Here is a 25,518-nt window from a genome sequence, read left to right as displayed (position 1 = left end):
GCAGTGATCATCTGAATTAGTTATCTTATGTCTGATTATGATCTATGGATTATGATGAAGAGCGGTGAAAGCCCTGGATATTATTCTTTCTGATCTATCATCCTATGATTCACACTCGTCAGACGCGGGGGTCTCGATGTCCCTGCGTAGAGCACTCTCCCTGTTATACTTATCCATGTCGCTTCGGAAGTTCCTCCGACACATCCGCCTGTTTCAACGACGACCAGAAGACGCTAGCGTGTACCAGTATAATTGGCCCAGAACAGTCCTGAAAATGCGGTGGCAATGAGCTCACCCTTGAACAGCAGACATTCCACATGCAACGCGGGCCAGCTTCACACCCAGACAGTATGTTCTCGATCCTGATCCGGCATGCCGGGTCAGCTCCACTCGGGTGGCTTGTCGGACTTTTGTAGCGGAGGATCTGACCACATGGGTGGATTGTTAGTTAGTTAACTAGTCGGCGTCGGAATCGATGATGTCGAGCGAAAACACGAGTCATGTGCGAACGTCAATGGATTATTCCCATTCTCGCCTGTCAGTTTGATGGGCACACAGCCGAGAGTGAGGGGCGGATGGTTCCTGGTTAGGATGGGGCGAAGGAAGATCAACAGCAGACTAGTGTCAGACAATCTTCTGATGGCCATTGTTGTTGCTCCGTCGAGCGTGATTTCACCCGGTAAGGTCTTGAGCACCGGCAGCGATTTGCTCGCCCGGAACACGCAACCTTAACTGTAAACCACGTAGAATACTGCGCATGCCCTGTATTAATGAGCAACCTCAACCCACTGGTACCGTACCTGTCTTCTCGTGCTGAGGGTGCATGCTTCCATCTCATAAAGACCCTAGCTTTCGAGTGCGGCTCTGCTTTGGAGCCAGGCGCCGGGCACCATGCTGGGTTCATCCGGCAACCGTAACACACAAGACCATCGGGGTAGATGTGATTCTTCTCGGTAACGAGGGCTGATTGAGAAGGTGCACCATTGCAGGACCACGCTGGCCATCTGAAGTGGCAATTATGAGCCGAGGAAACGATAGAGAAGCCCGCTGATTGGTCAGCCCTGATCAGGACTGCGAAGGCCTACCAAGCCCGCTGGAACACCCGATCTCACGGGGATCTTAGGCAATGTTCGCTCCTCCTGGCGTACCATCCGAAGGCAGCCCTTCTCGTCGATTTATCGTCTAATCAGAGAGCAACTGTTATTATTACACCTGGAACCGGGGATGCGAGGACCAGCGCCTTCCACACGTGCCTGGCCAGTCAAGCATCCGCCCTGGGCTTGGCACTCTGGGGAAGCTCCCGGTTGACAACCACTCCGAGCCAATCAGGAGCTCTGCCATGGCCTTGTGGAGGTAGCTGCGACGATCATTCAGCGGGTCAAGGTGACCGGGGTGTACGAGACAAACCCCCTCAGGCATCAAACTGTAACAGTGAGACCTGGGGAATTGCCTAGATAAGTAGGTACGAGGGACGAGTCCCGGAAGCTTGTGCTTGGCGATGGCACTGAGTAGCTTGGAAGTACCTGGCAATCAAGTAGTATCAATCAACGAAGGAAGCCTTGTGGCATATGAGACCGTACAGCCACGTGCCTGACCTCCCTCCCCCTCCCACCTCTGCTTGCCTTGTACATAAATCTCTCACTTTCCCACCCTTTCCCTTTCTTCCCTCCTCACCACCCCCATCATCACTCAACTTGCTCGCTTCCAAACACATCTGCTTTTCATCAACCTTCAATCGTTATTACTCACTTGCATCAACCACCGCGATGAAGGCCACGCTTGTGACCCTTCTGGCGGCCGCCGCAGTGGCACACGCTGGTGTGGCCACTACCTCTGAGCCTGCCATGACCCAGATCAAGGCTGCCCAGGCGACCTCCCTGCCTGAGATCGCCACCTCCAACGTCAAGGGCCTGGCCTTCGACCGCTTCTATCAGGTCTGGCTGGAGAACATTGTACGTGATGACCCCAAACAACTTCTTCAAAGCTTCTCAGTTTTAACGCACGAACAGGACTATGTGGATTCCGCTGCGGACCCCAACAAGCAGTGGCTCGCCTCGCAGGGTATCCTGCTGTATGTGTCATCTGTACCCCACAAGTGGCTTCTGCGCTGACTGGATCACAGGACGAACTTCTATGCTCTGGCTCACCCGTCGGAGCCCAACTACTGCGCCGCTGTTGGTGGTGACACCTTTGGCATGGACAACGACGATTTCAACCAGATGCCTGCCAATGTGTCCTCCATTGCAGACCTGCTGGACACCAAGTCAATTTCGTGGGCTGAATACCAGGAGCATATCCCTTATGCCGGCTTCCAGGTAGGTAGTTTTGCGTGACATAACTGCTCCCCCCTCGAGCAGCAGACACTGACTCTCAGCATAGGGCTACAACTACTCCAACCAGGACACCTACGCTCCTGATTACGTCCGCAAGCATAACCCTCTGGTGCTCTACAACTCGGTTGTCCAGAATGACACTCGTGCTCGCCAGATCAAGAGCTTCGCCGATTTCGAGTCTGACCTGGCTTCCAAGAAGCTTCCACAGTGGGCCTTCATTACTCCCAACATGACCAATGATGCACACGACACCAACATTACCTTTGGTGCGAAGTGGGAGCGCAACTGGATCGCCCCTCTGCTGAAGAATGACTACTTGATGAACAACACCATCATTCTTCTGACCTTTGATGAGGACAGCACCTACGCCAAGAACAACCACATCTTCAGTGTGTTGGTTGGTGGTGCCATCCCTGACCACCTCAAGGGAACCAGGGACGATACCTTCTACACCCACTATTCCACTATTGCCACAGTATCCGCCAACTGGGGTCTCCCATCTCTGGGCCGCTGGGATTGCGGAGCCAACATCCTGCAGATCGTGGCCAACAAGACCGGCTATGCCAACTATGATGTGGACACCACTCACCTGCGTCTGAACGAGACCTACCCTGGCCCAATGTCGACTAACATCTACTCCAAGTTCTCTCCCATCTGGCCGGTCCCTCTGACAGATGGAAAGTGCTCGGCTGGTCACGGTATTCTCGACATCGTCAAGAAGACCTACGCCAACATCCCTGCGACTTACAACTACACGAGCCCTTACCCGTGGGATGCCAAAGCCAACTACAACACCAAGGTTACTGCGACCCGCAAGTCGAACTCGACTGCGACCAAGTCCGGCTCCTCTGGCGCTTTGACTGCCACTGGTGCTGCCGTCGCTGCTACCATTCCCGGCTCCACTATCGTTACTAGTGCACTGGTGGCTCTCTTCGCCTACCTCATCTAGGATGTCTTCATGATCTTTCGAGCGTTTGCTCCGATTCCTAGGTAAGTGGATCATTTACATGGTTATCATGCATGGATTTACCAGCCTGGTTGAGCTGGAGCGGATAGTACTCAGCATGTTTTCCGAGATGAGATGGAGAGAAAAAATGGGGGTTTATTCCTATCATTATGCCTTAATGCCCTACTTACGATATCGAATGCAATTATGAGCATCATCCATGGTCCAGTAATCCAAAGACTTAGTACTCGTGAGTAGTCAGTGCGAACTTTTCTGTCCATCTCCACCTGAGTAGTGACTGATACGACAATACCTGGCGCAGGAGGTGGAGGAAAGTATTGATTCAAATCTCTCTCTTGTATCATGACAGCCCAGCCTTGATCAAAATAGTTTTGGTCTGGAGGAAGCTATCGATGCTAAACAGGAAGCCTTCGCGGCCATTTCCACTCATCTTATAGCCACCGACCGCAGCATCCTTGGTATTGGTCGGACTGGTGCAATTCACACATACTGTACCCGACTCCACAGCTTGGGAAACCCGAACAGCACGATCCAGATCCTTGGTGAAGATGGAAGCATAAAGACCGAATTCACTATCGTTAGCCTTCTGGATACCCTCCGCCTCTGTCGAGAACGTGTTGATGACTACCACAGGTCCAAACACCTCCTCCTGCACCAACCGAGAGTCCTGCGGCACGTTCTCGAAGATAGTCGGCTTGACAAAGTAGCCATCGCCACCATCACCACCGGTCGTGAGCCTACCATCCTTCTCGCCGATATCAAGATACCCCTTAACACGGGCATACTGCGCAGCATCGATCTGAGGACCATGCGAGGTCTTGGGATCAAGCGGGTCGCCCATCTGCACGGCGGGAAGCATCGCCCGGTAGAGCTCGATAAACTTGTCTGCGACGGTGTCCTGCACGTAAACCCGCGACGTTGCGGCGCACAACTGTCCCATGTTCAATTTGATACTGAACTGGGTCTGCGCGGCCGCGGATTCGAGGTCTGCGTCGTCGAAGACGATAGCCGGAGACTTGCCGCCCAGCTCTGAATGAACATGCTTCAGGTTCGATTTGGCTGCTGCCGCGTGGATCTTCTGGCCTGTCAGGGACGAGCCTGTGAAGCTGATGCAGCGTACAGACATGTGCTCTGCGAGCGCGGCGCCAGTTGGAGTGCCGAAGCCGGAGAGCACGTTGACCACGCCAGGTGGGAAGCCAGCTTTGGCGAACAAACTTGCTGCGTACAGGGACTGTATGACCATCAGCATATACATTGAGATGATGTGTTCGGTGGGAGGCCGGGTCTCACCGTCAACGGCGCCTTCTCGCTGCTCTTCAACACGACGGTATTGCCCGCCGCCAACGCCGGGGCCATCTTCGCCGAGAAATTCATCAGTGGGAAGTTCCAGGGAATGATCAGTCCCGCAACACCGTATGGCTCTTTCACGGTCATGCTCAGAATCCCGGGCGTGTTAGTGCTCGCAGTTCCCTGGATGTTCCAGGCACCGTCAGCGAAATATCGGAACATGTCGGCTGACATGACTGCGTCGATATACTGGGAAACCGGACGGCCGGTGCTCAGGGTTTCGAGCCGTGCGAGCTCGTCGTTAGCTTCGAGCAAGAGATCGGCGATCTTGCGCAGGTAGGCGCCGCGTTTGTCTACGCCCAGGTCTCGCCATGCTGGGAAAGCGGCGCTTGCGGCGGCGACCGCGTCGTCGACGTCTTTAACATCGGCTTCTTGGACTGAATTGTGGATGTGTCTGTCAGTAGCTGCGATGATGGACGCCAGGCTCGAATCAGCCTACCATGAGCAATGACCTCTTTTGTGTAGGGGTAGATCACGTCGAAGGTTTTGTTGCTCGAAGAGTTTCGGAACTACTCAAGCAGTAATGGGTTAGCGCGAGGTTTTTCGCATGTCGTTTACTGTCCTGTACGGACAAACGAGAAGAGAGATTGATACCTCGTTGTTGATGAACAGCCGAGTCTCAATGGGCTCGGATCCGGCAGCAACTGACGCCATACCCAAATTTTCACACGATGTTGATCGAAAATTCAGACACAGTGAAAATATCAGCACTGATAGCGCATTGCAAGAGAAAGCAAGACTTTATCTATCCGAATCATAGATAGAGCCACGTCACTTCATCAGGCGTGCCAGCCGGACGCGCGTTAAGACTATCGGCCTGTGTGATCAATAAGGCCACCCATCATCGAAGGAATCCCCAGCTTATATCGACTGTAGGACCAGCTGATCGTATTGCATAGGGAAAGAATGACGTATTGCGGACGGTGATAGTTCGAGTTATTGCGCCTGTTGATTCGGAGTGTTCAAACTTCGGCAGATCCCCGGACTCGTTGAGAACGGGCGTCGATCGGCCTGTCAAAGTGTACGCTGGGTTGGAAACTCCAAACGAGCTCTCACAGACGACCAGCAGTGCAATCAGCCAACTTTTGAACGGATGCATATTTTCGACGCAGATCCATGCTAGGACAGACTAAGTCTAGATCGGGACCAAATATATATGTTCAATCGTGTACCATTATCGTCGACGACGTTATACAAATGCTTTATTAATACAAATCCCGTTCAAATTCCCCGACGCTTCATGTCCTGGATGTTGAGGGCGTCCTGATCGCCTGGGCGGTTCTCCGACTCGATCTTCACGCTGTCCTCGGGGCCACCGGGCCCCGTGAAATGCTCTGCGTTGGGGAGTCTGGTTCACAAGCAGCATGTTAGCATTGTGTTATTGGCGACAGTGCGATGATGGGCGTGCGTACCGGCCACGATCGTCCCGAGTGCCGCCCTCGTCCTCGGGCACCTTGCGGTGGTCGCTGCCAGAGGCAGTAGCACCAGAGCCATATTTGACTCCTGCGCCCGCGTCGGCGAAGCGCTGGTCGACCATTTCGTCGACACCGGACTCGAGGGCTGCAACTGTTAGCTTTGGGTAGCTGGATCTGGAGAAGAATTGGCCATGACGTACTAGAGTCACTCTTACGACCGAGGCCCTGCTTGGCCTGGTAGGAGTTGAGGTCCTTCTCCGCGTTGAAAGCGGCTTTTCGCAGGTCTTCGAATTGAGGAGCCATTGTAGGGAGGAAATGGGAGAGAGTTGGAGTATATGGGATTTAGAGAAAGATGCGATGAGAATAGTTGGCTCGGAAGTGTTCTTCATTGCAATTATATACTTCCATCTGGCTCTACCGAACTGCCAGGGACATTGGGCTTGGTTGCATCATGTAACATCATAGGTATGTCACTCCGACGCGCTGAAATAGGAAGGCCGGGGCGTTCCAGTGTTGAGATCAGTCAGAAAACTGGAAAACAAGATTGGTCGATACCTATGATATCGACTGGACCCTGCGATCAGTGATTCTTGATCGACGTGACTTCATCGTCCCCACTGGCAAGCCCTAAGTGCATGGTTCCCCTTTTGGGGAGGAAGGGTCTAGCCCTAGGGCTGCCGCGGCGTCGGAACAGTGATAGTCCGGGCCCGCTGAGGGGAGCATCCATGATCAATGAGCTTCAATGCCGGCCCGATTGGTTTGTTGACTCTGGTGCCGCGTTCCCAGACTCATACCAGCTGCTCTATTTATGGACAGTATATGAGTTGGTGAAGCTGCACTATTCTATCTGTTGCTCCATCGAGCTGTTACAGAGCCGCTGTTAAATTTGTTCGCGACCATCCACCTTCACCATGGGGCAGCCGATTGAGGTTTCGGGTGGGACGAGCCCATTGAGCTACCAGAATGTGGTCAACACGCTGGTCCTGGCTGCTAGCTCCAACCAGCAGCAGGTGAAGGCGGGTACCGAGCAGCTGCAGCACTGGCAGAAACAGGGAATGTACCATTCCTTGCTTCAGGTATCTTGAGCATCCCATATCAGACATCCTAGGACGCAGATGGGCTGATTTTATTTATTCAAACCTGCAGGATGTGTTTTGCGACTACACCCTCCCAAACGAAGCTCGGTATCTTGCGATTATCCAGCTGAAACACGGAATTGACAAGTACTGGCGCAAGACTGCGACCAAGTATGTGACCAAGGGCATATTTAAAATGCATCTACTGACTTTCATGGAAGTGCGATCGCCAAAGAAGAGAAAGAGAAGATCAAGACGAGGGCACTGGAGGCAGGAATTGCTGAACCTACACGCCCCCTCGCTCTTCAGAACGCGTTGATGGTGGCGAAAATCCTGCGCTACGAATTTCCGCATGACTGGTGAGGAGGCCCAACCTAGACCGGACCAATGTCCTTTACTCTAACCTATAAAGGCCTGACGCGATCACATCGGTGGTTACCTTCCTCCGATCCTCTACCGAACCAAATGCAAACCCTCAGCAGCTTCCGCGCACCCTCCTCATTCTCCTGCAGATCATCAAAGAGCTATCGACGGCCCGGATCCAAAGAACTCGCGTTCACCTTCAATCGGTATCTCCTGAAATTTTCCAGGTGTTGGGAAGCATCTACGTGGACAAAATCAACCAATGGACAGCAATTCTGGAGCAGGGCGGCGCGGATGAAGGTGTATTATTGGAAATGGTCGAGCAGAGCCTGGTGTCTCTGAAAGTTCTTCGACGCTTGATAATTGCTGGTTTTGAGCACCCAGGCCGGGACCAGGATGTGCAGAACTTCTGGTCTTTGACACACTCCCATTTTGTCAAGTTTCTGTCCTTCTCGAATAACTCGGCTAATGTGCCGGGCTCCGTCCACACGGTTATCGAAAAACACATACTCCAGCTATCCAAACTCCATGTTGAGATGGCAAGCACTCACCCGGCGTCGTTTGCATTGTTTTCGGACAGTGTCTCACTTGTGAGCACCTATTGGACATTGCTTCAGAACCTCAGCAAGGTATATGTCAGCCTGGGGGCCGATACCGAGAGCGAAGGGCAGTCGCTGTCAGAGCGCATAGGTCTTCGCGCCTTACTTCTCATCAGGGCATGTGCAAAAATGGCTTTCAATCCGGTCCAGACATTCAAGTACCAAACGCCACAGGACAAAGAGGAACGAAAACTGGCTGTGGAACGAGTCAAGTCAGAGTTGTTCACGGTCCAATTCGTGGTGGAGACGATGGAGCTGCTCGTCACTCAGTTCTTTAGATTCCGGAACTCTGATTTCCAGGAGTGGGAGGCCGAGCCTGAATACTGGGAGAAGCGGGAAGAAGTGAGCTCTGAAGCTTGGGAATTCTCTATCCGCTCCTGCTCGGAGAAACTCTTCCTTGATCTTGTTATACACTTCAAGGGGCTACTTATCGACCGCCTATTGGACGTGTTCCATTCCTTTGCACGTGAGTACTGTATCGATTTTGCAGAGCGGATGGCCGATACTAACAATGACTGTTCAGGAACTGACAATCGCGATGTCTTGTTGAAGGACTCTCTGTATTCTGCCATTGGATTGGCTGCAGCGAGCCTGGAACAGCGATTGGACTTCAATGCCTTCCTTGAGAACACCATGGTCCCCGAAGTCCAGATCCAGGACCAGGAGTATAGGCTTCTCAGGCGACGAATTGCCATCGTACTGGGCCAATGGGTCCCCGTGAAACCCGACAAGCTGAACACAAATGCGATATATCAGATTTTCCAGCATCTGTTGAACAAAGACGACCCGTTGAATGATCTGGTGGTTCGCATCACTGCTGGGCGCCAGCTGAGCAAGGTCGTTGACCCCTATGAATTCACAGCAGAGCAATTCTTGCCGTTTGCACAGTCGATCCTCGGCAGTCTCATGTCTCTCATCCGGGAGGTCGAAGTTGCTGAGACTAAGATGGGATTATTGGAGACAGTGCGTGTCGTGGTTGTGAAGCTCGAACATCACGTAAGTCCTGGCTAGTCTTCAATTGAGTCAGCTGTGGCTAATGTCTTAGATTGCACCATTCTCCGACGCAATCCTATCTCTGCTTCCACCCCTGTGGGAGGAGTCTGGAGAGGAGCATCTCATGAAGCAGGAAATCCTGACGCTGCTCTCGTCGTTGATCACCTCGTTGAAGCAGGAGTCTGCTCGATACCATTCGCTTATCCTCCCCCTAATCCAGGGCTCGGTACATCCCGAATCCGTATGACCATCCCCTGCTCGCCAGTCGCCTCATTCTTGAAACTATGTATTGGAATTCTGACCATTACTTGATGTATAGGAAACCTTTGTGTACCTGCTGGACGAAGCATTGGATCTATGGGCCTCCATCCTTATGCAAACACCAGCTCCCGCCTCCCCTGAGATATTGTCTCTTCTTCCCGCCATTTTCCCAATTCTTGAACAAGGAACCGACAGCACTGCTCAAGCTCTGCAAATTATCGAATCGTACATTCTCCTTGCACCACAAGAAGCCCTCCGCGATGAAGTTCGGCTTCCGCTCCTAATCTCCTTGAAGGAGCCCCTTTCTTACACGACGAAACTACGCACTGGCGTGGTCCCTCGCATTGTCGAAAACATGATCCGTGGCGCCGAAGTCATTGATGGCGGCAGCGAATCCGCCTACAGTGTCATCTCGCACTCTCTTCTCGAGAGCACGTTTCTCCACTCTCTTCTGGAGGGTCTCTACTCTGCCTACGAAGCTAGTCAAACGACTGGACCTAATCGGAAGAGGTCCAACGTTGTTGGGGTTGTCGAGACGGAATATTATTCCGTGCTCGCACGCCTTGCCCTGGGCAGTCCCACCATCTTCGCGTCTGCCGTCGCAGCTGCCACCAACTCTACCGAAGAACAAGCACTCACTTGGCTCTTGAATGAATGGTTTTCACACTACGATAACATTGGCAGTGTCAACCAGAAGAAGTTGCACGTCCTCGCCCTGACTCAACTACTCGCTCTCCAGGGCCCCACATCGGGACCGTCCCAGCCCGCTCCACCACCGGCCTTCCTTCTCAACCATCTCCAATCCTACCTCACGGTGTGGACCGATATCATTGTCGAGCTGGCAGACGGTAGCACTGATGCTAATGCTGATTATCTGGTCTACTGGAGCGCCCCCAGCGGCTCCGAAACCGCCCACCCCGAAAACGCCGAAGAAGTCGAGAGTCCCGAGAACAAGCGTCGCCGCGACTGGAAGGCCACCGATGCCATTCACCGATTCCCAATCCGTGACTTTGTGCGCCACCGTTTACAGGAGCTCCTTGTGGCCTGTGGTGGTGCGCAGCGCTTCCAGGAGGAATGGTTGGTCAATGTCGACCACGAGGTGCTGTCGGCATTCGGTGCGCTCGGACTGATTTGATGCCATTGGAAGAAAATATTTTTAATGAGGAATGATGAGTGCATCTACAGTTTCTTTTTTTTTTTAGAGTGTTCTAGCTACATACCCGAATAAGATCTCAAGACAAGTCAAACACGCAGGCCTGGGCCCTCATATCCTGTGATTGAATCGGTGTAGGTGGAGCCATCTCGAGTGAGTTAGACTGCTTGACAAACACCCCCTGGCGCTAACTGGATGCTTTTAGCAGGTTTCTCGTTCGCCACGAAAGACAAAGCCGCGGAAGTCGCAATTGCGTGCAAGTTCCCATCTCCCGTCATCGTAGGTCTAATCACGCCTTGACTGCTCTGAGACCCAGTCTTATCTCAGGATGCCACTTCGGCCGTTTCGATCCAAAGCCTTGTCGCCAGACTAAGACGAACTCCATCAATCCGCAAGCGCTTTTCAAGCTGCATAGTCGGGGCCGTGTCAGAAATGACCCCCCAATGAAAACGCCTCTTTGTCCAACTGTGTACTCAAAGGATCGACCATTCAGCCCGCAGCCCAGGAACTCCAGCCACGAAATACGGGAGTGAAATCACCTATACAGCCTCCTGAATTTGGTCTCGACCATTATTGACTATAGATTTGGGTGGAGCGATAATCGAGATCCACTCCTCGGCCAGCTGCCAGCCCTGTTGACCCTGACATCTTATCTAAACACTCAGCCACTAATTGAGTTAAATTTGGGTTCTCACAACCGCGCGTAACCCGACACCTTGAGCCTAATGAATGGTGATCGTCTGGCTTCTCACGACATCATTTTCGTCATCACGCGAAGATCGCCCCATAGCAAGTGGGGCCACGTTTGAAACTGATTAGCGGCGCCACGCGTACGTTTACACTGAATAGCAGCCGACTTTAGCACTTACCCCCGTCACCAGTGCCGACAGGATCGTCGGGCACGAGATGCTGCACTTGAATTTGCCTTACCCACAAACCCGGGTCCAAGAATCCTGCGGCAGTTGGACGTCTCTGCTAAACGGGCCGATCCCACGGGTACTCACGCACCATGTTTCGGAGTACATACGGTACATAGTGTACTCTGTACTTACTACATGTATGTGTGCTCTGCGCATTGAGCGCGTAGGGATTGGGGCCGGAACTCCTTCACTCCTTCGAGCTTGTGGCGTTTGCTCACTGGAAACATAGCAAGCTTCAAGCTGAGCGAATAGCCCTAAAGGGGGCTCCGGGAGGCTACCTTTCTTGGGCTAAAGCGCCCAGAGGGGGAGCTCCACTGAATGCGTAAGACGGGGGTGTACATGGTTTGAGATGCGGAGTGGCAGCACTGTATACACCATCGTGACTGAGATGAGCGGTGCTTGCGATGGGAGCGTCTCCCTTGTGATATACCTCTTGGTTCCCCAATAGGGCCAATGGCTGACGACAACATCGACAACCTGAGACGAGATGGCTGGCTCCGAGTGACGTGACAAAGACTTTTGTATTCGCAAACGGATGTGTAGTCTTCCTAAGGCCAACGGAGAAGATATAAAGAGAGGCCAGGGACGCCATCTTCTCTTCCCACTCTCATCCATTCCAAACATCACACTATCATTACTCTCTCTTCCAAACCCACAACCACAATGAAGATCACCGCCGTTCTGTCCACCTTGATGGTTGCCGGCCTGGTTGCCGCCGCACCTCCTGCTCGTACGTCTTCTCCCCGATCATCTGAGATCCGTGAAGCCATTGCTAACTGCGGATCTGGGTATAGTTCCCTCTGACGTCTCGACGCCCCCGGGTCCCCTCCCTAGCGGTCCTCTCCCAACTGGAACCGACGTCCCTCCTCCCCCCAAGCCCTCGGGCACTCCGCCTCCCAAGCCGGAGAATGAGAACGAGAAGCGTGGCGACGCTCCCCCTCCTGAGGGTACGGACTCGGTTCCCCCGAATCCGAGTGGAACTGCTCCTCCCCCCAAGGGCAGCGATGTCCCCCCTCCTAAGGGATCTGACGTCCCTCCTCCCCAGCCTAGCGCTACCGAGGCTTAAACCCTGGTCGATCCTGGAACTATCTAGATCTCACGTTGTCTAGATATCGGGCCGGTTGACAATGGCAGCCGGATGTGACCGTGGTGGTCATGCGGAGATAGCCTCTGGCTCACCTTTGAACTGTGTTTATAGATAGATTATCTGATCTAGAATGTTGCAATCCACTCGTTCCATGGCTTTGGTGAGAATTGTGCTGCCGAACTTACACAGCGAAGTTCGAAACCAGTTTCACCACCAACACTTTTGTTTTACGTTTGATTTCTTTTCCAGAAGAAGCAAAATAGGATGAACCATGTGGTATACTACGTAAGTCTGGATGGAGCGAATTCGGGCTCTTCATGAGGTTGATTTCGTAACTTGACCTTATTATGCTATTAGCAACAGCCAATTACAACGCTCATTATCCCCAAGAAGAGGACCAGGGACAAGTAGAGAAGAAAATAGAAAAAGAACATGAGGAGGGGAACGCAGGGCTTTCCTAAGTAATGTCTAAGCAATTACTTGAACTGTCCCAAGATTGTATCGGCTCATCTGCCGCAAATACCTCCGAATACCATCCAAGTAGAACCACTCAATAAAGCTGTACAGATTTACTGTTCATATTGTTGTTAACTAATTTCTGTTGGTGGTCACTGGCGTTAGACTCGAAAACCACGTGAGCAACCGATTGGGTTATGAATCCCTTGCGTCTGCAGCCTTTTGTGACGGAGTTCAGTGATTTATTTCCACCCATAATGGTGCACCGTCGCTAAAAGTGCTCAAGTTCTTCGTTGTATTTCTCGCCGACTTGTGTATACCACTCCACAAGTCAGGACAACATGCCAGGGATGGCATCACACTGGAGCGCTTGGAGGCATGCGCTCAGGAGAAAGCCAGCCTCCCCAAAAGCGATCTCCAACAGCTCCTTCATCACATTACCTGTGGAAACGCCAATTGAAGAGGAGACTCTTCCTCACTACGACCCTGAGCAGTTCTATCCGGTGCACATTGGAGATTTGTTTAAGGACAGGTATCAGGTCGCGGGCAAGCTTGGCTACGGTGCATACTCGACAAGTTGGCTATGCCGAGATCTTCGGTGTGTAACTATCATTGATTCAAGCAAGCATACCATTAATACGGCTGCAGGAACAAGAAGTATACAGTGCTGAAAGTGTCAACCGCGCTGCGAAAGTTTCCCACTGCGACCGATCGCGAGTTCAAGATCTACGAGCATCTCGTGAAACTCGATTCGGCACACCCAGGCCAATCACTCATCCGAGAACTGTACGACTCATTCAATCTCCAGGGAGTTGCTGGCAAACACCGATGCCTCGTTCTTCAACCAATGCACATGACGCTTCATGAGATGATGAGATTGAACCCAAGGCCATTTGACCTGCCTCTCCTCAAAATGACATTACGACGACTCCTTTTGGCTCTTGACTTCTTGCACAATGAAGCAGACATAATTCACGCCGGTACTTGGCCTCACTTCGAAGCCGGAAAATAAATCTCACTGACTTGAACTAGATTTAAAAACCGACAACCTGATGCTTAGCCTAGAGGATGACACTATGTTGGCAGACTTTGCGAAAGAAGAGGTTGTCCAACCCAGCGCTCGGAAGAAGATAGATGAGTCACGTACCATTTATCAAACCCGGAAATTTCGCCGACCGGTTGGAGGCAAAGGCTATGGTCTCCCAATTCTTTGTGACTTTGGCGAGGCAAGAATTGGCAAGAGTCATGAATCCGGTCCATTTGTGCAGCCCCATATATACCGGGCACCAGAGGTTATATTTGAGATGCCATGGGGAAGTGCAATTGATATTTGGAATCTGGGAGCTTTGGTGAGTGCGCTGCTACCGCTATTCACTGTGCTGCACTGTCTTGCTGATAAATGTTAGATTTGGGACCTCTTCGAAGGAAAACATCTCTTTGGAGATATTTTCGACAGCAAAGGTGGCCACGACCCATTCAAGCACCTTGCACTTATGGTCGCCCTGATAGGGCCCCCGCCGACGGAATTTGTCCAGCGCAGCGAGACAACGGAACAGTGCTTTGACAACGATGGTAAGCGCCCTGTCTTCGCGTTGAGCTTTTCTATGACAGAGCCGGAATCCATGTGCTGACGTACTTGTAGGCGCTTGGATTGCACACGAAGACGCGGCCGTGCCGCTGGTTTCACTAGAAACGCTGGAAGAGCGACTTTCGGGCAGCGAGAAAGAGCTGTTTATTCGTTTTATGAGGTCCATGCTTAAGTGGCTGCCTGAAGAGCGCAACACGGCAAGACAGCTACTCGAGGATCCTTGGCTACTTTAGGTCCAGCTGTTTTTATTCCATGATGGCCCATATAATCTGTGGTTTACTGTTTACGGGGAATACCAAGCCGAGCAACTTCAGGGTCTCGGAGCACATGAACCTTGTTGACAAGTACTGTGAGTATGTTGTCTATCAACACCCTGTTGAACCTGTTCAACAGTTCATGTTAGGTCCTCGCATCAAACAAGCCTCGATGGCTGCTACATTCTTGACACCGTGAAGACTGATCAATTTATAATAAGCTGGTATACGATCAACGTCCAAGCGAATGGTTTGAGTGACCTCGACCTATCCAGACCCATCTCTGGTCCAAAACCACAAAAAACGCCGACTGGCCTGCATATTGCAAGGGTTCAAGTCCCAGCAGCCATGTCAAAAAAGAAAGAACACCGCCCTAGCAAGACCCAGTACTAAAATATAGCCAATTTGGAAGAAAAAGAAGGAAAAACGACCTGAAGCAGCGCTCACCATTATCCACTAGCATTGGCCAGGGAACTGGCGGTCGGTGACAGGGTTAGGGAAGACACCACCGGCGAGCTGCTGCTGCATATCCCACTCGGGAGCACCCTCAGTCTTCCATGTCCAGTAGAGCCAGCCGCTGCCCTTCTCGTAGGCGTCAAGCTGGGCCTCAATGAACTGGCGGATGCCGTTGCGATCATCCTGGGACAGACCGTCGACGGTACCAATGGACTTTCCGTCACAGCTACCAAGGGCCTGGCTGCCCTGGTAAGAGCCATCATAGCGAGAACCGACACCCTTGCCATTCAGGTACTTCGCACAGTCGGTCATAGCACCAGTCCACTCGCCGACGACGGTCCACTTATCCGAAGTCACAACGTGCTGGTTGGCGAAGTCGCAGGCACTTTGCACGTGGGAGCTGGGGTTCATGGCGAGGAGGCCGCTGTCGAAGACCTCGTAGTGATGGGTGTCCATCATGACAAACCAGACGCCGGAGTCGCCGCTCATGAATCCGTTCCAAGATTCGGTCGGCTGGAAGCCGTCGTGAATGACCAGAGTGGAGTCCTGGCGGGCCTCACGGATGACACCCCAAGAGTCGTAATAGTACTGCTTCAAACCGTCCTCATTTATGCCACCAGGGATGTTGGGCTCATTCAGAGCCTCGACGGCGGTGACGACATCGCCATCTCCGGCGTACCGTTTGGCCAAAGCTTCGAGGGCGGACTTGGCCTGGTCGACGGAGTCTCCCTGTTGCCACTCAATGGATCCACGCTTTCCACTGTTATCAAATCCATTTTGCGAACCAGGAGCTGTATTAACCCAAGTAAGCGGCTGTTGCGGCACAACACAAGAATGGACTTTGGTATACTTACCACCATGCAGGTCAACAACGACCTTCAGGCCAGCAGCACGAGCCCAACCAATTGCGCTGTCCAGATACTCCAGCTGGCCATCAACATATGGATCCCCATCCAAGTGCTCGAGAGCCCAGTAGCCAACAGGAATGCGGACGTGGTTCATGCCCGCGGCAGCGATCTGGTTAAAGTCATCCTGAGAAATAAAGGAGCTCCAGTGCTGCGACAGCACTGCACGACATTGATCTTGTCCGAGATTCTTGCACAGCGACCACTCATCCACCGCAGTATCGCCGGCAGCGTCGAAGATGGAGGGGGTGATCCAGGGTTCCAAGACCAGCCAACCACCGAGGTTGACACCGCGGACTTTGTCCGATCCATAAGCAAAGCTCGGGGAACTATTCACGCCAGGGTTAGTTGATAATACCACCGTATTGTAAGACTGAGAGAGGTTAGGTCGAGCTAGCGCTACTACTAACACTGTCGGCGAGGCTTGGGCGAGAGCTGCCACCAGGGACAGCCCCAACAGGGTCTTCTGCGAGAATGTGGACGGCATGCTGGAACTTCCCTAGACTGAGAGTCAACCCCAAAATCTAGGAGGCTGGACTTCAGGAATGAGATGAAGAAAGAATTGTGTCAAGGGGCATGGCGATCGGCTGCTATAAGTAAAATCTATGTTGATGGAAGTCCTCGAGCGCGCCGGAAGCAGCCCAGATGCGTGAGAACGGAAATATGCAGTGATGGGGTGGGAGGATGTCGCGTACCTGCGGTGTTTTGTTTGTAGATCCCTCCTTCAGGCGGCGTTGACCACGCTATCAGAGCGTCCGGGAAAGGCGACTTGGCCGGAAACAGCCAGAAACGGGTCCAGACTCTCTGGGGTCTGGGGTTGATAAATGAGACAAAAGCTCTGTCCGAGATCCACTGAGGTCAGTGGGGTATCTCACTCCGGTGTCGAGTGAGTCCTGGTGAGCCCTGGTGGGGAATAGCTGACGTTGAGGGCGCACGTAGATGTCACAGCGATCAACTCAAGACACTACGTCCTGTGCGAAATTGGAGCGTTCACAGAAAAGTTGCGAAGGGAAGAAAAGAAGGAAGTTGCTGAGGTCTAAAAGACCAAGAAATAGCGGCTTTTCCACCGCAGTCAAATGCGGCACATCGAGCTGGGCAAGAGCGTTGCGGCGTCTTTGGGCCTGTGCCGCTTCACTCGCTATTTAGGGCTATTTGCAATGGGTAATCCTTCCCAGCAATGCTGCGATGCCTCACAAATCCCCGCAACTACATATCACAAGCTCTGACCAACTTCAAATAAATGGCTGTTACCATGACTTGGATATTTCCGAGCTCCTACGCCATGATGACTGGGGAGATCGGGAGTCATCGTGCATTGCCGTTTGCGGCGAAGGGGCGACATTCCGCAGCCGAATGGAGATCGGAGCGACCACGTGTGGTTCTTGCAGGAAACTGAGAATCAAGATTGTCAGTCTGTATTAATTTGCTAACGCAATGGGAATGACTTGATTCCCTGAAGTCCGATCGTCCGGTGAAAGTGTCTCCCCGATTGCAGTATCGACCGTCCTTGTTCCGACTATCTGGCATCCTTCAATAGCAGATTTAACCTTCTCCAGTAACTGTCGACTACCCCATCCAATTTCGATTCATTCATCCGTGGATCCTTTCTCCTCTATTCAGCACAGGCCAAGGCCACAAAGAGCTCGGATAGTCCCGAGGCAGAGTCGCGATCCGGTGCATTTCCGCTTTCGGACACAATTCCATTGTGTCGACGAAGCCACATAACGCCCACCACAATGACTAGAATAGCTGTGGTATTTGTAGTTTTTGGTCGAACTCCCGACCTTGAATTTCTGCCCGGAGTAACATCCCCACATCCTATAGTCCAGTCGGACTGGCGTAGGAATCATTGATGATTTGCAACGCTAAGATCGCAAGGAATGCAGACCAGGAATGCACGTGTCCTACATAGCTCTACGCTCAGCTTAGAATACAATCTCATTGGCAAAGAGCCTATCAGCTGGGAGCTGCCAGAATCAACCGATATGCGGCAGGACAAGTCACGTAGCAAATGTGGATTCAAATCATGAACAGCGCAATACCTCGTAGTATGTAACTAGAATATAACCTGGTAAAGTACTTGTGGTTTTAATATCAATATTTTCAATAACCGCAAGTAATGTGACGGACGCCGCTATGAGCTATCTGGTTTCTTGAAGGTGCCGAGTCAGTCTGCTCAACACTGAGTACCAGTATGTCACTGAGCCATGAAGAGGGATTGGGCTGTGAAAAATGGCCTCCAGATGAGAATTCACATGCAGATGTAGATAAGATCATAGACCTATCATAATGACCGCGGATGCCTCGGCTGTTAGGCACCGCCATAGCGTGGTGTGTAGAGCCTCAGTCTCTCTCTCTTTCTCTCTCTCTCTCTCTCTCTTCATTCCAGTGCATTGAGTTTTCCATTAGGACTCAGATTTCTTTACAGCAAAGGTCTTTGTTTCTTCTTAGTCTTTTCTATATTGGCGCTCGATGGGATCCTCCGACGTTGTCACATAACTCATCCACACCCAGGGAGTCGCCTCATCGAATGACTTTCTATCCTTCGTCGGTGATCAATTCTTCACAAATTCCCCTGCTCTTTTCCTCGGGCATCTGAGCTCCTTCCATCCAATAGCAACGTTCCCGGGTGATTCCATTGCCTTCTTCATCTTTTGTCTTCCACAACACCAATCCACTCATCATCCACCCCACTGGCGCTTCATTCTCATTCTCATTCTATTCTGCTTTTCAAAGCGCTCTCAGCTCTGAAGTCCCTTTCTCAGAGAGCCCTACTTCTCTGTGATCGTTCCTGAACCCCGGCAAGGCATCACGTCCACCCCAGGAGAGCTAGAAAGGAGCCATGGAATCGCGAGATTCGCTGTTGAGTAAGCGGAAAAATTCCCCTGGTGTCACCCATTCTAGCTAACAAAGAAGTCTAGTATGCTTCCTCTTTATCACGGGCCTCTTGTCAAAATTCGCCTTATTTCCGTGAACCCGAACAACGAACGAGCATGCCATGAATATACCATTTCCAAGGATCTCATCTGCAACAAATCCTCGTACTTCACGGCCATTTTTGAAGATGGATTTCGAGAAGAGCAAAATCAGGAATGCGAGTTGCCTTGCCTTGAAGGAGTTGTATCTGTCCAAAGCTTCGAAAACCTTCTGGAGTGGCTATATACTGGCAACCTCAGAACTTCTTTAGCATATGAGGGGAAAATGGAGGAGGAAGCTACCGCTTGTGTTGAGCTTGCACGTCTTGGTGACATGTGTCATATCAGAGACCTGGAGTTGGACCTTGCGGAGAGGATGAAGCTGGTCATTTTTGGTCTTCAAGGTCATCACGCTGATCTGATGATTGCTCCTGGCTAGAACACGATCTTTATCACCAAAGAACACATCATAGCGGCAATGTGCCTACCTGAAAAGCATCCCGTCCGTGAGATTCTGGTTTTGGCATCAGTTGAGGGATATTTGGGGATGGTCAGTTCGAGCTCTTAGGGGTTTTCCGGGTATGCCCTGCATTCGCGGTCGATCTTCTGGAGAGAATGAGACCGGTCTGCAATAGTATTAGCTATCAATACCATGCGGTGTGTTTCAAAGACCCTCTAAGTGGCGCCTTATTATCTTTTACCTAACCTTGTCAACCGATCTTGCTCTTGTTGGTGACTTCACACCCTAGGTGAGAATGACGGGCTTGATCGGGTCTGAGCTCGACATTCTACAGATAGACACGAGCAATAATATCATATTCTGCATGGTAGACCCAGTTCACTTCCAGCCTTAACCTTCTGCCCATATGGTGATTCTTATTTAACATTTCTGGCCCTCTCTTATTCCCGTAGAATTATAGAACAGACCTTCGCAACATTAACTCCCATAATCAACCCTGGTCTCTGGCTATTATAGATAATTCTCCTTTTTTTTGCCTAGGAGATGGCATGGACTGGCAGGATCGGAAGTAGAGCTTCTAGGCATAGTATTGCTTACTCCGAAAAGTTCCAACCGCTGCCCCCAAGGGCATCTGCTCTTAGGAACTCTCAAGCGGGCCGAACATCAATCTCCATCTCATGATCCCAGATCAAGACTGTGGATGTCGACTTCGGCAGATTCACTCGAAAACAATTGGACTAAGCTTTCGAGATCTTTCTTCCGAGCCAAGTCCAATGGTCTGTCTCCGTTTTTGTCCATCATATTTGGATTTGCTCCAGCTTCACACAAACGCTGTACCGCCCGCATTGTGGTTCTTACTTCAGGCTCTGAAAGGTCTGGAGAAGACAATGCAAGATGCAACGCTGTATCGCCGTCTTGGTTTTTTGAATCGACATCTGTCCGCTTATCCTTTGCTAAACAGTCAACCATGTCATATGAACCAGTTCGGATAGCCAGATGCAAGGGAGCGTCAGCGTTGCAATCTTTGAAATTCGGATCGGCGCCATATTGAAGTAGCAAGGAGACGGACTTGCTGTTCCAACCCCCTGCCATGTGTAGAGGGGTTTGATCAAAAGCGTCTTTCGCGTTCGGGTTTGCACCCCTTTTAAGCAAAAGCTCAACTGTATTCACGCAGCGTTGAAAAGCAGCTATGTGGAGGGCGGTTCGACCAAGGGAATTCTGAGCCTCAATATCCGAGCCTCGATCAAGGAGACATTTGACCAAGTCTTCGCAGTCGTGAGACTCGCCCTCATGGAAGTTCTGGCCACAATACCATTCACCATGTAGCCAGCTGTTGCGATGTTTCCTAAAATCCTCCTCGTCATCAATGATCTTGTCGGGTAACAGTGATAAGCCATTGGTATGACCATATAGCAGCGCTTTGAGAATCAGATCCTCGTCTTCGAAACGCACGGGACTATGGTCTGCGCCAGCCTCTAATAGGGCTATTGTAGCGTGGATACCACCCCAGCCCCAAGCCCTATCAAGAGCGGTCCATCCACCTGAGTCCGCGGTGTCTACATTGGCACCCGACTCAATTAGAGCTTTAACTGTCCCCTCGTGGCCACGCTTTGCCGCGAGTACTAGTGCGACATCACCATTTGGATCAGGGCGGTTTGGATCTGCCCCACGGCCAAGCAAGATCCTGACCGCATCTTCCTTGCCCATCATGGATGCGGCACATAGCGGTATACAGCAGTTGGACTCACAATTAATGCCCTCTGCCGAGTCCTTAAGATTGTATAGCTGAGCAGCGTACATTTGTTCAAAGAATTCATCTTCTGGTTCGACCTGTGGCAGATTGCCATCGCGATCTAGGCCATCCGGGTGAACACCGTGATCCAAGAGGGCTTCAACAGCTTCTGCGCGTCCGAGTAGTGCTGCCAGGTACAAGGGCATGTAACCTCCCCACCACTCCCCACAGGGTTTGATATACGGGTTGGCACCGCATTCGAGCAGAAGCTTTGCAACTGCAGGCTTGTTCGCGATTATTGCCGAACTGAGAGGTGCGAAGCATTCTTCTTCGCAGCAGAAGTTGACATCGATCCCTCGATGGAGCATAAACCTGACAGACTCCTCCCTACCTGACCTGGCTGCTCTGGTCAGATGCGCCTTGAGATGCCACTCCAGACTATCCACATTCGTCGATGAGCCAAAGCCGCGATCGAGAAGAAATCGAAGGATTGTATCATCTCCTTGGTTGAGATGATAAGTCGCGGAGCAGATAAAGTCGAATCCGCCGTCACCAAGCAACGCTGGATCCGCAAAAAGTAGATCAGCGAAAGTTTTCACGATGGCAATGTGATTCCCGTATATCGCCCGTGTCATCAAGTTCTCAGATCGAGCTTCCAGGTCGGACTTGGACATGAGTCCGATCAATAGGTTCACGATTGCCACGTGTCCGTGGTCGACTGCTAGCACCAGAGGATAATAGTTGTCTTTGCTGGCGAGAAAGTTCGCTCCCTGCTCGAGGAATTTCAGAACCGTCTGCAACTGGCCGTGCTTGCAAGCCCATCGCAACCCGCCGCGCCACCCGTTATCGGGAAACTTCGCAATGTTGTAAGCATAAAGGCGGGGGTTAAAAAGCGAGTAGCAGCGGCGGTTCACGCGAGGTAAAGCGTTAAGGTCGCGTTGAGATTGACGGTGGGAATCTCTGGACTGTGTTTCAAGGTGAGAGGCTATGCAGAATAGCAGCTCATTTGGCAGTGCGAGAAGGGGCATGACTGCTAAAAGCGAGTAAACAAGAGGCACCAGGGCCCCGCCGGTGGCTTGCAATACGTGCAGTCATACAAGGAGCACAAGGTTGACGACCACGAGCCGATCTTTCACACAAGGCAGTCGGAGTCGTCCGAATGCCAAGACGCTTGAGAGTTGAAGCGATCGAGAATCCAAATGATGGGGGCCAAAATCGGCCCGAAAGGGTTTAAAGTGACGTGTGGAAGCAACGCTAACTAATTATTAGTTCACTCGAGCATGTCCCTCTGGTAACCAACGGTCCGTAGGTATTATAATGGGTCTCAAGAATATACTGACCTAGAAATAGTACTCATACCTAGGTAGAGTTGGACTTGAATATCGGGCAAATTTTTGTTGTCTCGCAGATATCAATATCGAAACGGAAATTTGGATATTGCCTACTAGGATAAAACAGCCACTTTTTTGATTCATTGGGTAACGCTGTTTGTCTGCCTTTCTGGAGGTTTCTAGTTTCCCCGTCAAGCAACAAAAAGCTGACGGCAGTCGAGCGCCTCGGGCAGCCCTTTTGCGTTGGCTTAAATTGCAGCTCTCAACTCTCCTTTCTCTTCTCTCTCCTCACACTCTGCTTCATCCACAAAATCATCGGGCTTGGGATTTCCTATCTCCTGCAACACCAAAAGCTATCCCCTGCAAATTCCTGAATCAACACAACCTTGGCCACACCCAGAATGGGGGGAACATCAAAGACTGTGATCAAGTCTAAATTAAACGCTGACCGGAAGCCTAATACAGAGAGCCCTGGCGATGAGTAAGTGCTTAGCGTTCATGGTGATTCATTGTTGTTAACTCAAGCTTTAGAATCTACTCGCTCTATCATGGCCCCCTTGTCAAAATTCGCGTCTGCGACAAACAGGATGAGAAATATCACGACTTCACAGTTTCAAAGAACCTTCTTTGCAAGCACTCTTCATACTTCAAGGCGATGCTCGAGGGCCAATTTCGGGAATCCGACGAACAGACAGTCACACTGCCATACTTGGAAGGAGTTGTCTCGATCCGCAGTTTTGAAAGGCTCTTACAGTGGCTGTACCGGGGTGAGGTCAATCTTGGTTCGGAAACTCCCGCTGAAGAGATCGCCGGAGTCATCGAATTCTCGCGGCTTGTTGACATGTGTAATGTGAGCGGGATAGAATCAGAGATGGGTCAACGCGTCAAGCAAATCTTGATTGCCCATGGCGACTGTGGTGACTACAGTAAGTGCATCGACTCTCAACATATCCTATCAGCAATAAATCTGCCTGCCACCCACGTGGTGCGTTCCATGTTGGTTTCAGCATCGATAGAAGGATACCTTCGAAACAAAGAGTCTGATCTATCCGAGTTATTGAAAGAGAGCCCTGCGTTTGCAAGTGACCTTCTTGTCAAACTGCAGCCAATCCTCGGTGGACTTTCTGTGGCTGGGAATACTCTTGGGTTCAAAGATCCGATCAGTGAAAGATGGGTGGATCTTTGCAGGATTTCCCAAAGGAAAAGACTGAATTACTAGAGCATCAGTGAAAAGCTCTTCTACAGTCTTCCATTCCTACCTACGGCTCCATGCTGTGCCTCGATTATCTAGTGAAATAGCTCAAGATACTACATCATCAAGTTCAATCCTAGTTATGGCCTACGCAGTATTTTGATAACTCTTAGTTCCAATGCATATTCAAATCACATTGGTCGTGAGACTCCATGTCTGATGCTCCCAGACATGATAGGCAGCATTAGTGTTGCCCTCGTTATTTCCGCACGACGCTCAATAACATATCTGATGACAATGCCTGAATAATGAGGCAGCCCCTGGTGCTGAGTGTAGATAGCTTCTCTTGGCTCTCTTTTTCCCTTCCTCTCTCTCAGTATACTCCGTTTCTGCATTTCCGGCCGTTTCTTCAGGTTTCAGACTTCTTCTTCCTCTTCTTTACATCTATCATGTCATCCTGCACTGGATAGGGATTACGTCGCCATCAACATCTATCTAGTCAGTGCTTTGAAGGGTCTCAGTCCACCAACTCTCTTCCTCTTTAGAGATTTCCTGCGTCTCGTTCACCCACTTGGTGTTTCTCTTACCGCGACCTTGAGCGATCGCAGAACATCCTCTGGAAAGCTCGTTTGTCTCTCCAATTCTATGTTTCTCCCAAGCTCGCACACTTCTGCCAACTGAATGTCTGAAGATGGCATCAACGACAGAAATGGGCTCGCACGTTACTCCTCGTTCATCTTCCTTCAACTTTGCCAATTCGTATGTGGATACAGGATCTCTGTCACTTTCTGATAACTAACAGAGCCATTTAGCATTCTGTCTCTCTACCATGGGCCCCAAGTCAAAATCCGAATTGCATCTGCCGAACGCGAATTCATCGTCTCCAGGGAGCTCCTCTGCACCCAGTCTACATACTTCGCCAAGTTGTTCGAAGGTGGCTTCTCGGAGGCACAGACTCAATCCGCAACACTCGAGGAAATCCCCGGCGTGGTTTCTGTGCGAAGCCTCGGCATGCTACTGCAGTGGCTGTACACTGGCCAATTCCACTTTGATGCGGAACTCGTATCTGAGGAGGACGAGATATCTGCTATGATTGAATTCGTCAGATTGGCTGACATGTGCAATGTCAGTGGAATGGAGACTACCGTGGCTAATAAAATCAAGGAAAACATTGCCGACTGGTCTACGAGTTACCTCCGGTTTGACGGTGAGCTCTATGGTGAGCCCGAGATGAACACAAAGAATCTTACGGATCAGCATATTATATCTGCATTGCACTTACCCAAAAAGCACCCAGTCCGCCGCTTGCTGGCTGAAGCGTCTGTGGAGGGATATCTTCGATTTGACTCCTGGAAATTCGAGGACCTTGCTGAAGACCATCCGGACTATGCTGCCGATCTCTTGAGGCACGTGAAGCAGACGCTCAACTCCATCTTCCGTGGCAACAAGGAAAAAAATCGTGACGACCGCAGGGTCTACTTCCGCGACCCTGTTACCAAAGTAGATACGTGGTTGATGGAAGATCTGCTCTAGTAGTCGCATAGGGCTTTAACCTGATCACACTACTACTTCAGAGAATTTTAGCTGTACATGATGATTCTTGCGTTTCGCTGGTAGAAAACATCGGCCCCTCGCTTGCAAAGCTATATAAACTAGAGCAAAAGTGTGTAGCCTATCCCAATCCACAGTACCTGGAGGTACCTACAGGGTTCCTA

At 51.2% G+C, this 25,518-nt stretch overlaps 10 protein-coding genes across 10 annotated transcripts; 6 read left to right on the top strand and 4 right to left on the bottom strand.

Moving 5' to 3' along the window:
* Positions 1 to 1,766: 1,766 nt before the first annotated feature.
* Positions 1,767 to 3,282, top strand: N7459_002716 (acid phosphatase PHOa; the record flags this gene model as incomplete). Its single annotated transcript, XM_056941901.1, has 3 exons — positions 1,767 to 2,071; positions 2,123 to 2,315; positions 2,380 to 3,282. 3 exons carry the CDS (start codon positions 1,767 to 1,769, stop codon positions 3,280 to 3,282), a joined length of 1,401 nt encoding a protein of 466 aa, XP_056801784.1.
* A 358-nt stretch (positions 3,283 to 3,640) lies between these two features.
* On the bottom strand, positions 3,641 to 5,301 carry N7459_002715 (uncharacterized protein; the record flags this gene model as incomplete). The annotated part of the gene is made up of 4 exons (XM_056941900.1): positions 3,641 to 4,531; positions 4,591 to 5,024; positions 5,087 to 5,156; positions 5,224 to 5,301. The coding sequence occupies 4 exons, from the start codon at positions 5,299 to 5,301 to the stop codon at positions 3,641 to 3,643; spliced, it is 1,473 nt and encodes a 490-aa protein (XP_056801783.1).
* A 567-nt stretch (positions 5,302 to 5,868) lies between these two features.
* Positions 5,869 to 6,365, bottom strand: N7459_002714 (uncharacterized protein; the record flags this gene model as incomplete). The annotated part of the gene is made up of 3 exons (XM_056941899.1): positions 5,869 to 5,995; positions 6,060 to 6,207; positions 6,263 to 6,365. 3 exons carry the CDS (start codon positions 6,363 to 6,365, stop codon positions 5,869 to 5,871), a joined length of 378 nt encoding a protein of 125 aa, XP_056801782.1.
* Positions 6,366 to 6,973: 608 nt separating this feature from the next.
* N7459_002713 (putative importin 11) lies at positions 6,974 to 10,489 on the top strand (the record flags this gene model as incomplete). Its single annotated transcript, XM_056941898.1, has 6 exons — positions 6,974 to 7,138; positions 7,209 to 7,309; positions 7,360 to 7,497; positions 7,551 to 9,096; positions 9,146 to 9,334; positions 9,413 to 10,489. The coding sequence occupies 6 exons, from the start codon at positions 6,974 to 6,976 to the stop codon at positions 10,487 to 10,489; spliced, it is 3,216 nt and encodes a 1,071-aa protein (XP_056801781.1).
* Positions 10,490 to 12,090: 1,601 nt separating this feature from the next.
* On the top strand, positions 12,091 to 12,493 carry N7459_002712 (uncharacterized protein; the record flags this gene model as incomplete). Its single annotated transcript, XM_056941897.1, has 2 exons — positions 12,091 to 12,157; positions 12,222 to 12,493. The coding sequence occupies 2 exons, from the start codon at positions 12,091 to 12,093 to the stop codon at positions 12,491 to 12,493; spliced, it is 339 nt and encodes a 112-aa protein (XP_056801780.1).
* An 818-nt stretch (positions 12,494 to 13,311) lies between these two features.
* On the top strand, positions 13,312 to 14,791 carry N7459_002711 (putative protein kinase; the record flags this gene model as incomplete). Its single annotated transcript, XM_056941896.1, has 5 exons — positions 13,312 to 13,568; positions 13,619 to 13,950; positions 14,003 to 14,319; positions 14,377 to 14,542; positions 14,613 to 14,791. The coding sequence occupies 5 exons, from the start codon at positions 13,312 to 13,314 to the stop codon at positions 14,789 to 14,791; spliced, it is 1,251 nt and encodes a 416-aa protein (XP_056801779.1).
* A 477-nt stretch (positions 14,792 to 15,268) lies between these two features.
* exg1 (glucan 1,3-beta-glucosidase) lies at positions 15,269 to 16,660 on the bottom strand (the record flags this gene model as incomplete). The annotated part of the gene is made up of 1 exon (XM_056941895.1): positions 15,269 to 16,660. The coding sequence occupies one exon, from the start codon at positions 16,658 to 16,660 to the stop codon at positions 15,269 to 15,271; it is 1,392 nt and encodes a 463-aa protein (XP_056801778.1).
* Positions 16,661 to 20,223: 3,563 nt separating this feature from the next.
* N7459_002709 (uncharacterized protein) lies at positions 20,224 to 22,308 on the bottom strand (the record flags this gene model as incomplete). Its single annotated transcript, XM_056941894.1, has 1 exon — positions 20,224 to 22,308. One exon carries the CDS (start codon positions 22,306 to 22,308, stop codon positions 20,224 to 20,226), a length of 2,085 nt encoding a protein of 694 aa, XP_056801777.1.
* A 704-nt stretch (positions 22,309 to 23,012) lies between these two features.
* Positions 23,013 to 23,830, top strand: N7459_002708 (BTB/POZ domain-containing protein; the record flags this gene model as incomplete). The annotated part of the gene is made up of 2 exons (XM_056941893.1): positions 23,013 to 23,092; positions 23,143 to 23,830. 2 exons carry the CDS (start codon positions 23,013 to 23,015, stop codon positions 23,828 to 23,830), a joined length of 768 nt encoding a protein of 255 aa, XP_056801776.1.
* A 682-nt stretch (positions 23,831 to 24,512) lies between these two features.
* On the top strand, positions 24,513 to 25,336 carry N7459_002707 (BTB/POZ domain-containing protein; the record flags this gene model as incomplete). The annotated part of the gene is made up of 2 exons (XM_056941892.1): positions 24,513 to 24,562; positions 24,616 to 25,336. The coding sequence occupies 2 exons, from the start codon at positions 24,513 to 24,515 to the stop codon at positions 25,334 to 25,336; spliced, it is 771 nt and encodes a 256-aa protein (XP_056801775.1).
* Positions 25,337 to 25,518: the final 182 nt, after the last annotated feature.

The sequence above is a fragment of the Penicillium hispanicum genome (assembly GCF_028827665.1).
Source record: "Penicillium hispanicum strain IBT 35686 chromosome Unknown utg000003l_segment0_segment0, whole genome shotgun sequence".
Lineage (NCBI taxonomy): Eukaryota > Fungi > Ascomycota > Eurotiomycetes > Eurotiales > Aspergillaceae > Penicillium > Penicillium hispanicum.
This window is presented reverse-complemented; position numbering and strand designations above follow the sequence as displayed.